Source organism: Stylophora pistillata, chromosome 2, assembly GCF_964205215.1.
Source record: "Stylophora pistillata chromosome 2, jaStyPist1.2, whole genome shotgun sequence".
Taxonomy (NCBI): Eukaryota; Metazoa; Cnidaria; class Anthozoa; order Scleractinia; family Pocilloporidae; genus Stylophora; species Stylophora pistillata.
The window spans coordinates 51444570-51457377 of NC_142520.1; the positions used below are offsets into that span (position 1 = coordinate 51444570).

The 12808-nt window shown below is 38.3% G+C and overlaps 1 protein-coding gene, 1 long non-coding RNA gene and 1 pseudogene across 2 annotated transcripts; 1 reads left to right on the forward strand and 2 right to left on the reverse strand.

The window, feature by feature from the left end:
• Positions 1-321: 321 nt before the first annotated feature.
• Positions 322-1710, reverse strand: LOC148740208 (uncharacterized). The gene is made up of 3 exons (XR_015996530.1): positions 1448-1710; positions 1080-1240; positions 322-575 (listed from the first exon to the last, which is right to left on the reverse strand). It is a non-coding gene; the product is annotated as an uncharacterized LOC148740208 (long non-coding RNA).
• Positions 1711-2147: 437 nt separating this feature from the next.
• Positions 2148-3218, forward strand: LOC148740209 (uncharacterized; annotated as a pseudogene).
• Positions 3219-3284: 66 nt separating this feature from the next.
• On the reverse strand, positions 3285-5833 carry LOC148740210 (uncharacterized). Its single transcript, XM_088748430.1, has 3 exons — positions 5795-5833; positions 5017-5356; positions 3285-4245 (listed from the first exon to the last, which is right to left on the reverse strand). The coding sequence occupies exons 2-3, from the start codon at positions 5249-5251 to the stop codon at positions 3944-3946; spliced, it is 537 nt and encodes a 178-aa protein (XP_088604556.1). The 5' UTR covers positions 5252-5356; positions 5795-5833; the 3' UTR covers positions 3285-3943.
• Between the last annotated feature and the right edge of the window lie 6975 nt (positions 5834-12808).

The following is a 12808-nucleotide window of genomic DNA, read 5'->3' on the forward strand; positions in this document are numbered from 1 at the left end:
GACTGAATAAAGTCAGATTAAAATAACGAGGAGAGTTTTGCTTTTTTATGAAAATGGATCACTTATACCTATTAGATTTTCGAGAAATAAGACTGAAGTCAAAAGGAGACTTTGATACTGCATTTTAAGTGGTAATGAACACCAACCTGGCTGCTATATTAAAGAAATTTATAGACATTTGCCAGGGGGTTTAGCTGTGACAATTTTACAGGAGACAAATCATGTATGAATCACTCAATAAATTTATTAGCTCTCATCCTGGAAGCTTAAACACTCTTAAGGAATATGACTGATCACTTCTCACATTCATTTTCAATGAAATCTGGACAAAACTTCTGAAAACTTTATTGGAAATTTTATTGGTAATTTTACCAATTTTACAAATAAAGTAGACATAACTCCCATATAGCATATTAGTCTAGTCAAGTTGTGTACAGAGAACAAAAGACTAATAATTTCAACCCGTAGTAAGCTTCTGGGAATAATGACAAATTCTTGAATAACAGCTTGCCACAGTAAATGTCACTGCCAACCATTCTGTCTATACTACCAATTATTGGGTCACTTCACATTACCTTAAACAGAAGAGAACATAAAAGTTAATTCATATCATCAATCTTAATAAATAAGAATTTCATGATCACGACACATACAGCAAAGTGAAATATAACTCAACTGGTTTGAAATTCATAGTGCACTTCGACTCAACATTCATTTCGCAAGGCAAAGCATTCTACTAAAATGAACAGGACAGAATACAGCTGACGCCATTCGTTTCGAATAACACATGAACACGAAGAAAAGGGCACCAGTTTTACTCATGAGACAAGGCCCACGCATTTTTTGAGGTTAATGGACTAGTTAGACCGAAAGCTAGATAAATAAACAATGAACTGACAACAGAAAGGGATTTGGGGGCCAATTGATAAATAAGTTTTACCGGTTTTTCCTCTAGTTAGCACACGAAGCTCGAAAAGGCAATAACAAAAATTACCTCCAAAACACAGTAAAAAAATAAGCCAAAACCGTAGTTGATTGAGGTAAGACCATAACCGCTGTTAAGACACATGCCTACCCACCATATTCAACAGACTTAGAGAGCAAAAAGGCCAAAGACGGTTTTGGGTCATGACTTGAAAAATCCACCAAAACCTCCCGAAAAATAATTCGCCGAGGGTTATGGTTAGAGCAACTTAATCGTGAAGCTGGAACATTTTTTAAAGTCTTGTGTCCTATATGACTGTAAGGAGAGGGAAAAGACGATGTTATTTAAAGTGATTTGATGCTTGGGGGCCACCTCAAACTTAACGCAATTTTACTTCGAAGTTGAAGTAAAATAATATCAAACTCTAAATTTCTATCTTTCCTCGGATCAAATATCTCACGATCGTCTCCACAGACAACTTTGTGATTCACAAAAATAAAACATCAACATCTTAAGACTAACCTTCAAGGTTTGTTGTCTCATGTGTACATATTGATCTTCAGTAACTCAAATCTCAAACTTCAAGTTTTCGGGCTTTTTTCGCGTTTTGTTCGCACTTTGATCATTAAAATATCCTCAACCGAAGAGCCAGCAAACACCATGAGTATCCACAGAGTTAGAAATGTTGGCGAACTTGTCATACTCCTTTATCCATATTCACAAAATGTTACAAAAAGGTGTCGATCGTCAAGTGAAACCTCGCAGAAACGCGTCGTAAACTCTACAAATGGCGCCGAACGGGACAAACTAATTCTGCTCGCGCATGCGCAGACAAAATGCCTCTCTGGCTCAATAGGGTTTTTTGGCCGGGCGAAGAATGGGTACGAAAACGGCGCGAGCCTTCAAATAACATGGCGGCTTCACGCGAGTGCACAATTTTTGTCACGTAATCGCGAAGTTTACTTGACGAGAGTGAAACGGCATCGATACTTTCCAGTAATGAGCACAATATTGACAGTGAAAGACCAGAAGTTTACACAACGCCTACATAACATCCGTAATGCGTCAAGTCGCTTTCGGAAAGTGGAAGTGATCGAAACCAGAAAAGAAACAAAAATAAAAAGGTTACACGGAGGGTTCAAAACGTGGAATGCCAAAAGGAAGCTCCAGTATGATAACATATCCAAGGAAAACGAACCCCCAGCAAAACGAATTACACGAACGTGACAGCTGATCACAGCTGTCACGTTTTTGGTCATTGTTTACAAAGGAAATGTGGCCGTAATTTGCAACATGCCGTATTTAAGGGATGTGAGAAAATCACTTTTAATCGCTCATGACCAAGGAGTGGTGTCAGATGAGGAACTGTTGCTATTACTGAAAGAGAATTCGTCAAAAAACCCTGAGTTTTCGTACGAAAAATACGCGAGGTTTAGTATCGAGAGTATCGGGGAACCTGAGTGCAAGTCCGAGTTTAGAGTTGAAAAAAAGGACCTTCCACTGCTGGCTGATGCGCTTCGACTACCGGACACCTTCCACTGTAATCAGAGAACCACTGCCGACAAGTTAGAGGGGCTATGTATTTTGCTCAGGCGAATGTCGTTTCCTTGCCGATATAGCGACATGCTCGCACGATTCGGCCGACCGGTATACATGGTCACAAACTGTGACCATATACATGGTCACAGTATGGTCACAAACTGTGTCAGTGGAATCATGATCTACTGAATCCATGTGACTTCAACACCTACACGGATGCTATATCGAATAAAGGGGCTGCACTACAAAATTGTTTCGGGTTTATAGACGGAACGATTAGACCGATCTGCAGACCCTCGCAACAACAAAGAATAATGTTCAACGGCCACAAAAGGGTTCACTCCTTGAAGTTTCAGTCCGTAACTTTACCAAATGGTTTGATAGCCAACCTGTTTGGCCCAGTTGGTTAGTAAAAGAAATGTATTACGTAATTTTTGGTCTATAGTATTCGTGATGCCAAACACTTCCAGCCCGTATGAAATGGTATCTTTGCGAAACTGCATCTCAATTGAAATACATTTTTTTTTTTTTCCTAGAAGATAGAAGGCATGATGCAGGGATACTTGCAGACTCTAAGCTACTCGACAGTTTGGATCAGTATGCATTTTTAAATGCATACTGACCCTGTCTGCTTTTATGGGGACCCAGCTTACCCAATACGAGAGCACCTACAGGTTCCATTCAGACAGAATGCTATTACTCCAGCAATGGAAGCTTTTAATAGCTCCATGAGCTCCGTAAGGGAATCAGTGGAGTGGAACTTTGGTGATGTTGTCAAGTCGTTTAAGGCCTTAGATTTTAAAAGTAATCTAAAAATTGGTTTGAGTTCAGTTGGCAAAATGTATTTAGTCTGTGCACTCATTCAAAATGCTATCACATGTTTATACAGAAACCTCACATCGAACTTTTTTGAAATTGAACCTCCTTCCCTGCATGATTACTTAAGATAAGACCAGATAGTTAAAGCAGCAGTACATGACATGAAGAATTTATTCTTGTCTTGAAAAACTCATTTGTAGAACTCTAATTAATACAATTACACTCTGTACATTAGCAACCAATAATTGATTAAATTCTATCTGCAAGACTGTAAAGTTATACCCTGCATTGTCTTTTGATTGTTCAACTTTTGATGTAAAATAGCAATGAAAATAAACCTGAAACATGTATAACTTTAGGAAGGAAGCAGTTATTAAAATTAGATTAGAGACTTCGAAAACTGCTTTACTGCCTCGCAAGCTCATTGACAAGTTTCACACAATATTGCCAAGTTTACCTAGACCCAAGTGGTGAGTGAAAAAGCAAATTTCTTCCAAGAAATTAATCAGTAAGAATAAACTGAAAGGTGGTAATTTATGACTCTTTCCATTTGTTCACTTGCTGAAGCATACCCATCATAAGCTGACTTTGCTGCTGCATCATTACTTGAAAATGTTGTTGTTGTTGCTGCTGCTGTTGCTGTTGTTGAAGCTGTTGCTGCTATTGTTGCTGAATCAATTGCATCATACTTTCATATCTTTGCTTCTCTAATTCTTGCTGTTTTTCCTTCATCTGCAACTCTTTCTCTCGGAGGCTCATTTCCTGAGTATATTTTTCTCGCAAATACTCTATGGTGTCATTGCCTGAATTTCTGCTTTTTTTCTTCTTTGAAATTTTGCTATTTTCCTCCTCCTCTTCTTCTCTTTTCCTTTCCTTGCTTTCTCCAAATGTTTCCATGGTAATTCTTCTCATTTCCAAAGCACTTTCCCTGTCCTTCTCTGATTTCAAAGAGGCACTTTCAACTACAGAGGTGAATGAGTCAATTATATTACTTAACAATATTAACTATTTAATTTTTTTACTCCCCCTAAGTATTATAAAAGATAAGATAAGTGCTAAACTTTCACAAAGGCTATGATTGAGTTAAAGAATGCTCATTTTATGTTTAAAATAGTTGGGAGGGGGCAAGGAGGTAGAAAGATTTATCACAATAAAAATAAATAAATAGAGGAACTTGAAATTTACCCAAGCAAAAAAATTATAGGCTTATATCACACAAGTTATGCTAAAAGAAGTACAAACCCACTCCTTTTGCCTAAACCCAATAACAAAAATTGAGTTATGAGTGGTATCAAGAACAAATTTAGATATCACATGCTAAGCTTGCTACTGGGTTGTTTCTAGAGGCCATGTGGACAAGCTATAATATAGTAAATAATGTAGCTGTGAGATAACTAACAAGTTGAAAAAGCAGCAAGAACAAATGAGTGCAATTGACAGACATCTATCATGATCTATATGCAACAAATAACTCTTTCCCATCAAGAGGTGCATAGAGTACCGAAAAGGTCTCTAACTGATCCTTAAGGTCATGAGTCCAGTAAAAATACCAACACGAGTAAACTGAGTAGATTTTCAAATTAAAAATGCTGTATTGGTAAGTTTCTTTCTTATGGCTTAAGACATCGTAGTTTTTTTTACTATCAACCCTTTTGATTTTGTCTGATGCAACAATCCCTCTTCCTAGCTAGCCCCAGTATAATGAAAGCAAAAATCAAAACAACTTTTCTTACCATCTTTCTGTCGGAGGTCCTCCTCGAATTTTTCTACTTCGAGACACTCTTCTATTAGTTGATCATTAGTTCTGACAAAGATGGGCTTATTCCACTTGCTTTTGCTTCCCTCTTCATTCTCATTCGATACTTCTCTGCCGACAAAACGTAACGATCTTGCACTGATCATTTTGTCATTGAATCCTTGAATAACGGATCTTGTAATCCACTTAGCGCCTCTGCGATCGACAGCCATATTTGCGCTCGGTTGCTCGTTTTCTTCTTTGCTTTAAACGGATTCTACACTCAGACTTCTTTCATTAGTGCTACGTCGTGCTGTTCAGACCATTCCATAGGCCCACTACATAAAAAAAAAAAGATAGAAGCGAGCGTTACTGTAGGTAGTAGCTGTATAAAATAGTCGATCACATTTCAGCACTAAAAATAAAAAGCTTAATGGCGGGGAAATTAATGCACTTTCTTGAACGTGAAATACGGCAACAACATAAAACTCTCGACAAAAGGAAAACAACTAATAACAAAAACAAACACATGGCAAGATAACTTGCTATTATATAAGTATTTTTCCTGTTCTGGAAAAAACCTCTGCTGGTAGGATAACTAAAAGAATGGCGACAAACAAAAAAGAATTCACGATAAAACAAAACCAAGTAACAGAACCTGCGGAAACTTGTGCCAAACACGAAGTCAGGCACATTTTGTCCCATTTTTAAAAGTTATTGTTTAAGACCGTGCAGATAAAAAAACTACTTTCTTATGAAACCTACAATGCACTTACGGGTTTGATTTGACGATTGAAAATGAAGACATGGTGTCATGATCAGTCTTGTACTGAGACAGTACTAATAGACAGTCGTAATAACCATGCTGCATGTTGAAGTTTGGAGCAGTCAATAAAATGAACAATCACGAAGCTTACATACCGTAAATTTTTTTTATTTACTTGTTTTCGTTGTCGTTGTCGTTTTCACCGATCATAAATGAATGCTTTGTGGATTGAAGTCAGAGATAAACAATTTGAGAATTTTCTCGGGTTTGCACTTTTTTATGTCTTAAACTTTTTTAATCAGCGCCGATGAAAACAAGAAAGTTGGGCTCACGCAACAAAAGAAAATGACAATCAATTCTATTTCGACAAGACTTTCTAAATCAAGTAATTTAATTCAGTCTTGAACAACTTCGTCGAAAAAAGAAGAAACAACACAAAACAAACAAAAAACCAAAACTAAGTCTTATCCTAAGCCTAATCATTTCATGGGTGACTTGCATTAATTCTTTCAGCGTTAAACAAGAACTCGCATTAACTCTGTCGTTGCGTCGCTTGGTTTCTACATGGTTTCGCCATAACCCCGTTCAAAATGCTTTGCACCTCTAAGTATTCAATTTTCAAAAGAGATGTACCGTCATGAATGAATAGAAATATTCAGTGAACAAGGGTAAAAACGATGATGATTTCCAAATTATACTTTGTAAAATTGCGAAGAAAGACGAGCAGTGGTAAAATCTAATGGCACGAAACGAAAAGACAGCAACACAAATCGCAAAAAAAAAATCTAATGGGCTCTAAAATTCGATACAGGAATCAACAGACACGAGTCTTACCTGGAATGGATCAATTATAGAGTTTAATCGCCCATGTGGTTCGTATATTATAAACATGTTTGGGCCCGGACCCGCAGTGGAAGGATCTCACGCCCCTCAGTGATACTGGACTTATGACGGGACCACCCTACTGAGGACATTTTTTGTTGCGTTACTATTACGGATCTCTCTTTGACCTTCGACGCCTCAATGCTAAAACCAAGACAATTGAGAAGCTGATCCTAGAGGCCCTCTTTGCCGACGACTGTGCCCTCATGGCTCATACAAAATCCACCCTCCAGCTCACTGTCGACAAGTTTGCTGAAGCATCCCGCCTGTTTGGCCTCACCATTAGCCTGGGAAAAACAGAAGTGCTGTTCCAGCCCAGTCCTCTCACAACAGATCACCGCCCATCTATCTCTATCGAGGGAACAGAACTGAGGACCGTAGAGGAATTCAAATACCTCGGCAGTGTCATTTCCAGCGACGGCTCCCTTGACAAAGAGATTAACGCCAGGATCTGTAAGGAAAGCCAATCCCTGGGCAGACTGCGAGCTCGTGTGCTGAACCAACACAACATCCAGCAGTCTACTAAGCTCAGGGTCTACAAGACAATTGTCCTCACCAGTCTCCTCTATGGTTTTGAGACCTGGACCCTATACAGAAGACACATCAAACTACTGGAGCTCTTCCACATGCGGAGCTTGCGCTCAATCCTGGGCATCAAATGGCAGGACATGATCACAAACCTTGAAGTCTTGGACCGTGCAGAAACCACCAGCATTGAGGCTATGATTCTCAAAGCCCAGCTCAGATGGACGGGGCATATCATTCGAATGGACAGTGACAGAATCCCAAAGCAACTCCTCTATGGAGTGCTCAGTAAGGGAAAGAGAAAGCAAGGCAGGCCACTGAAGCGCTTTAAAGACTGCATCAGGGCCAACATCGCCTACACTGGCATCTCACTGAAAGCAGCTTGAGGAGTGTGCACAGGATCGCACTGGATGGCGTGCACTGACACGCGAAGCAACAAAAGCCTTCGAAGCACACCGGCGAGCCAATGTCACTGAGGCTCGCGCTAAAAGGAGGGCAGCAGCAGAGACACCCAAACCTCCAGGCCAGTTTCCCTGCTCCCACTGTGGACGTGTTTGCCGTTCCCGCCTTGGACTCCTCAGTCATCAACGAACCCACCCACGCATATAGACGTCATCATCGAGACCGATGGACCACCAATTAAATTAAATGACAATCAACTTCAATGACAACATTTTACCCATATCACAATTGTTTTATTTTCTTTAATAGTTGAAGATCATAGATTATGGTTCGTCGGCATAAAATTATACATTTTTGAAGCGTCGCTGATCTGCCGGAGGTGAGATCGACTGAGAGGTCAATGTTGTGATAATCTGTCTGCGTCACGAAGTCTTCCTTCAATCACAGAAGTTTGGCCTTCAGTTGTTTATTTCGAATATCGTACGTTTTTGCTGTATGGCAAAAATCTGAAGTAGTAGATTGTGAAAATTTGAAATAGTAGATTGTGATGTGATTTTTATTACGGTTCCGCTTATTTTAGCTGTACTTTCTTTAGTTCTGTCTCTAAGTTTCATTACGGTCCGGTTCCAATTCCGCTGATTGAAGCTGCTCTTTTTTTAGTACTGTTTCTAAATTATTGTCGGATTTGTCGCACTTTTGGGTGGATTTGTCATAATTTACCCCGTTTACGACAAATTCACATAATGATCAAATCAAAAATCGGGTAAAGATGGCTATGGCAAGTCATTAGGATATATTCCACCTCAAGGACATTACGGATGAATTTCACAGAATTTACCCTGTTTTTCTAGAATTCGCTGATCAAATGGAAAAACCAGGTAAAGCGGATAGCATATGGAAACTTAGCGTGTAAGGCCACTTTCGGATGAATTCCTAGAATTTATCCCGTTTTTCTTGAATTCATAAAAAAAAAAATGGAAAATCGGGTTAAAGATTGGCTATGGCAACTTGAGATCTAATTAATTCGGATGATGAAAGCTTTGACTTCACCCCGTTTTTTGTCAAATGCACTGAAAAATAAAATTGGAAATTCGGGATAAAGATAGCATGTGGGAACTTTGAGTATTATTCACCTGTAACATGAAGGCTCGGAATTTACCCCGTTTTCTCGAATTCGATCGCTGATCAAATGGAAAATCGGGGTAAAGATGGCATATGGGAACTTAGCGTGTTAGCCACTTGAGGATGAATTCGCAGAGTTAATCCCGTTTCTCCTGAATGACCTGAATTCATTGAAAAAAGAAATGGAAAATCGGGTTGAAGACTGGATATAGCAACTTGGGATCTATTTCATCAGGGAGGATGGATTCTTAGATTTTACCCCGTTTTCCTAGAATTTGTTGAAAAAAAAATTGAAAATCGGGGTAAAGATATCGTATGGGAACTTCGGGTATTATCCACTTGTGGCATGAATGCTCAGAATTCACCTCATTTTTCTGAAATTCACTGATCAAATGGAAAGTTGGGGTGACGATGGCATATGGGAACCTAGGGTACTAGCCACTTGTGGGCTGAATTCTCAAAATTCATCCCGTTTTTCTAGAATTCATTGAAAGAAAAAATGGAAAATGGGGTTAACGATTGGCTATGGCAACTTGGAATCTATTTAATTTGGAGGATACACTCTTAGACTTAACCCCGTTTTTTGTCAAATTCCCTGAAAAAAAACATGGAAATTCGGGGTAAAGATAGCATATGGGAACCTCGGTTATTATTCACTTGTAACATGAAGGCTCAGAATTTACCCCATTTTTCTCGAATTAGCTGATCAAATGGGAAGTCGGGGTAAAGATGGCATATGGGAACTTAAGGAAATAGGGTTAGGGATTGGCTATGGCAACTTGGGATCTATTAATTCGAAGAATGAACTCTTAGATTTTACCCCGTTATTTGTCAAATTCACTGAAAAAAAAAGATGAAAATTCAGGCATATGGGAACCTCGGGTATTATTCACTTGTAACATGAAGGCTCAGAATTTACCGCATTTTTCTCGAATTCGCTGATCAAATGGGAAATCGGGGTAAAGATCATCAAATGGGACCTTAGCGTGTTAGCCACCTGCGGAGTGATGAATTCGCAGAATTAATCTCGTTTCTCTAAAATTCATTGAAAAAAAATGGAAAACTGGGGTAAAGATATCATATGGGAACTTTGGTTATTATCCACTTGTAGCATGAATGCTCAGAATTTACCTCGTTTTTCTAAAACTCATTGATTAAATGGAAAATCGGGGTGAAGATGGCATATGAGAACCAAAGGTATTAGCCACTTGTGGGCCGAATTCTCAAACTTCATCCCGTTTTTCTAGAGTACATTGAAAAAAAAATGGAAAATCGGGTTAAAGATTGGATTTGGCACTCTAAGATCTATCCCACTCGAAGGACGAGTTCTCAGAATTTATCCCGCTTTTCTAGAATTATTCTAGAATTTTAGCGAGCCGCACAAAGAAACACTTTTTGTAGTTGTAAGCTTCTCATTTATTTCGGACGCGTTTCGACACCAATTAAGACTTCTTTAGGGAATGATTACAATTAAAGAGGAACAGTACATTACATAGCGCGTTGTTGTGTCTAAGTTTTTAATTTCTATAGAAGTTAATTAATTAATAATAACTGAAAGCGGGCCGGCGTTATAAAAAAATCTCCTAATTACAATTTAGCTATTTGCGTATTGCTTTATTTTAAAGGTCTAATGATTAGCGCTAATCGTAGAATTCACCGCTGAAAAAAAGGAATGGAAAATCGGGGTAAAGATGGCTTATGAGAACTTAGAGTCTTATCCACTTGTAGCGTGAATCCTCAGAATTTACTCCGTTTTTCCAGAATTTATTGAAAAAAAAAAAAAATGAAAAATTAGGTAAAGATTGGATATAGGCTGATAGTTTCGAAAGAAACTGTTTGGCGCTGCGTCGGTGGGAGTAACGAAATAATTTCATATCAACAAAGTTGGAATGGTAAATTAGACACCGTAACGATTACAAAAGCTGACGTTTCGAGCGTTAGCCCTTCGTCGGAGCGAAGCCCTTAGCTTTAGCCCTTCGCTCCGACGAAGGGCAAACGCTCGAAAAGTCAGCTTTTGTAATCGTTACGGTGTCTAATTTACCATTTCAACTTTGTTGATATATCCAAAAGATTGGATATGGCGAGTCAGTGGGAGCCCCGTTTTTCTACTCATTGAAAAAAAAAAAAAAAATGGAAAATCGGGGTAAAGTAGATTAGATGTGGCAAGTCAATAGAATATATTCGACTTGGAGGATGAGTTACTATAATTTTCCATGTTTTTCTATAATTCCTTGAAAAAAATTCCAAAATCAGAGCAAGATGGCATAAGGGAACTACGGGTATTATCCGCTTGTAGTATAAATTCTCAGAGTTTACCCCGTTTTTCTAGAATTAATTCATTAAAAAAGGAAAATCAAGAAAGATTTGACATGACAACGTAGGTTATATTCCACTTGCGGTATTAATTCTAAGAATTTACCCCTGTTCTCTAGAGTTCACTTAAAAAAAAAAAAAATTGGAACATCGAAGCAAAGATGACATTTGGGAACTTCGGGTATTATCCCCTTGTAGCATGAATTGTCAGAGTTTGTCCTGTTTTTCTGGAATTGATTCATTAAAAAAAAAAAGGAATTAGAAAATTGGGGTAAAGATTGGATATGAGAACTCAGGATATACTCCGCTTACGGTATAAATTCTCATAACTTACCGTCCCCTTTTTTTCTGGAATTCATTGAAATAAAAATAGAAGACCGGGTTCAAGATTGGATATGGAAACTTAGAATGTATTCTACTTGTGGGGCGAGCTTTCAGAATTAACCCCCTTTTTTCGGAATTTATTAGAAAAAAACGGAAAATCAGGGATGTACCGAGTTATGATTCAATCAGCGCGTTGGAAAATATTCTTTTTATGACATGAATTGTTTTTTTTTTAGAATTCTCTGAAAATAATGAAAAATCGGGTAAAGATTACACATAAGTTGCAATATGTTTCATTTGCAGGATGAATTGTCCGATTTTATCCCATATTTGGCATATCCCACATGTGGGATTAATTGTCACATTTTATCTTATTTGTCTCTAATAAATGGAAAAAAAATGAAAAATTAAGGTAAAGATATGATATGGCAACTAAGGTTATATTTCCCCTGCGTGATGAATTGTCAGAACTTATCACGGCTTTCTCGGGACTCGTTGAACAAATGGAAAATCGGGGTAACGATTGGACACGGCAAGTCATGATGTTAACCAATCGAATTGTCACGATTCCCGTTTTTCTACAGTTAATTGAACAAATCGGGGTAGAGATTGGATATGGAAAAGTTATGATATCATCCACTTGTAGGATGAAGTTATAATTAACCCCGTGTTTCTAGAGTTAATCGAGAAAGTGGAAAATTGGGGCGAAGATTGGATTTGGCATGTTAGGATATAATTATTCTAATTGCTGGATAAATTGTCAGAATTTATTGCCTTTTTTCAAGAATTTCCACATTCAGTGAAAAATGGAAAAAGGGGTTAATAATGGATATGTCAAGTTTGGATGTATTGCACTTGCAGAGTACGAGCTGTGAAATTGTTTTGATTTTCGAATGCACTCAAAACATGGAAATAGAGATAAACAGATATACTGCAGTTGTAAGTTAGATCGCTGGAAGTGCACCCTTAATTCGCATAAGAAAATTTTGGGTCGGGGGAGTAGTTGTCGGAAGGCTATCCCCGGGCGAGGTCAATAGTTTTAGCCGGTACTTTGTAGAATCCCCTGCACAAAGCCTTAGGATTATTCGACAAAAGTCACTCAGTTTGAGGAGATTATTTTCCTGGAAAAGAGAATGTAACCTTCCCCATAAAATATTTATCAGTATGCAAGTTTTGGTGATATGTTTCACCACTGATGTTCTGATTGTTGAAAAGGGTCTGAATACCCCTGGAATTTAAGTCAATTTAGCGTTAAAAATGTCTTCAGGCAATGAGAAATTTTCCCAGAAGTCGCTGTATACACAGATGCATGTGCATATATTGACGGCAAACTATTGATTTATCTTTGCTTGACAAGCAAAGTGAACGTCTACGTAGAGGCCCACGGGTACTATTCACCGCCAGATAAAACATTGTAACAGAATAATTGAAAGGTTAATTGCAAAAGAAGCCCTTG

Bases quoted from the DNA above. Each gene is read 5' to 3' on its own strand.
- LOC148740210 (XM_088748430.1), bottom strand. From the start codon at position 5,251: ATGGCTGTCGATCGCAGAGGCGCTAAGTGGATTACAAGATCCGTTATT. The intron at 4,246-5,016 runs GTAAGAAAAGTT...TCACCTCTGTAG, and splicing joins GGACCTCCGACAGAAAGATG to TTGAAAGTGCCTCTTTGAAA.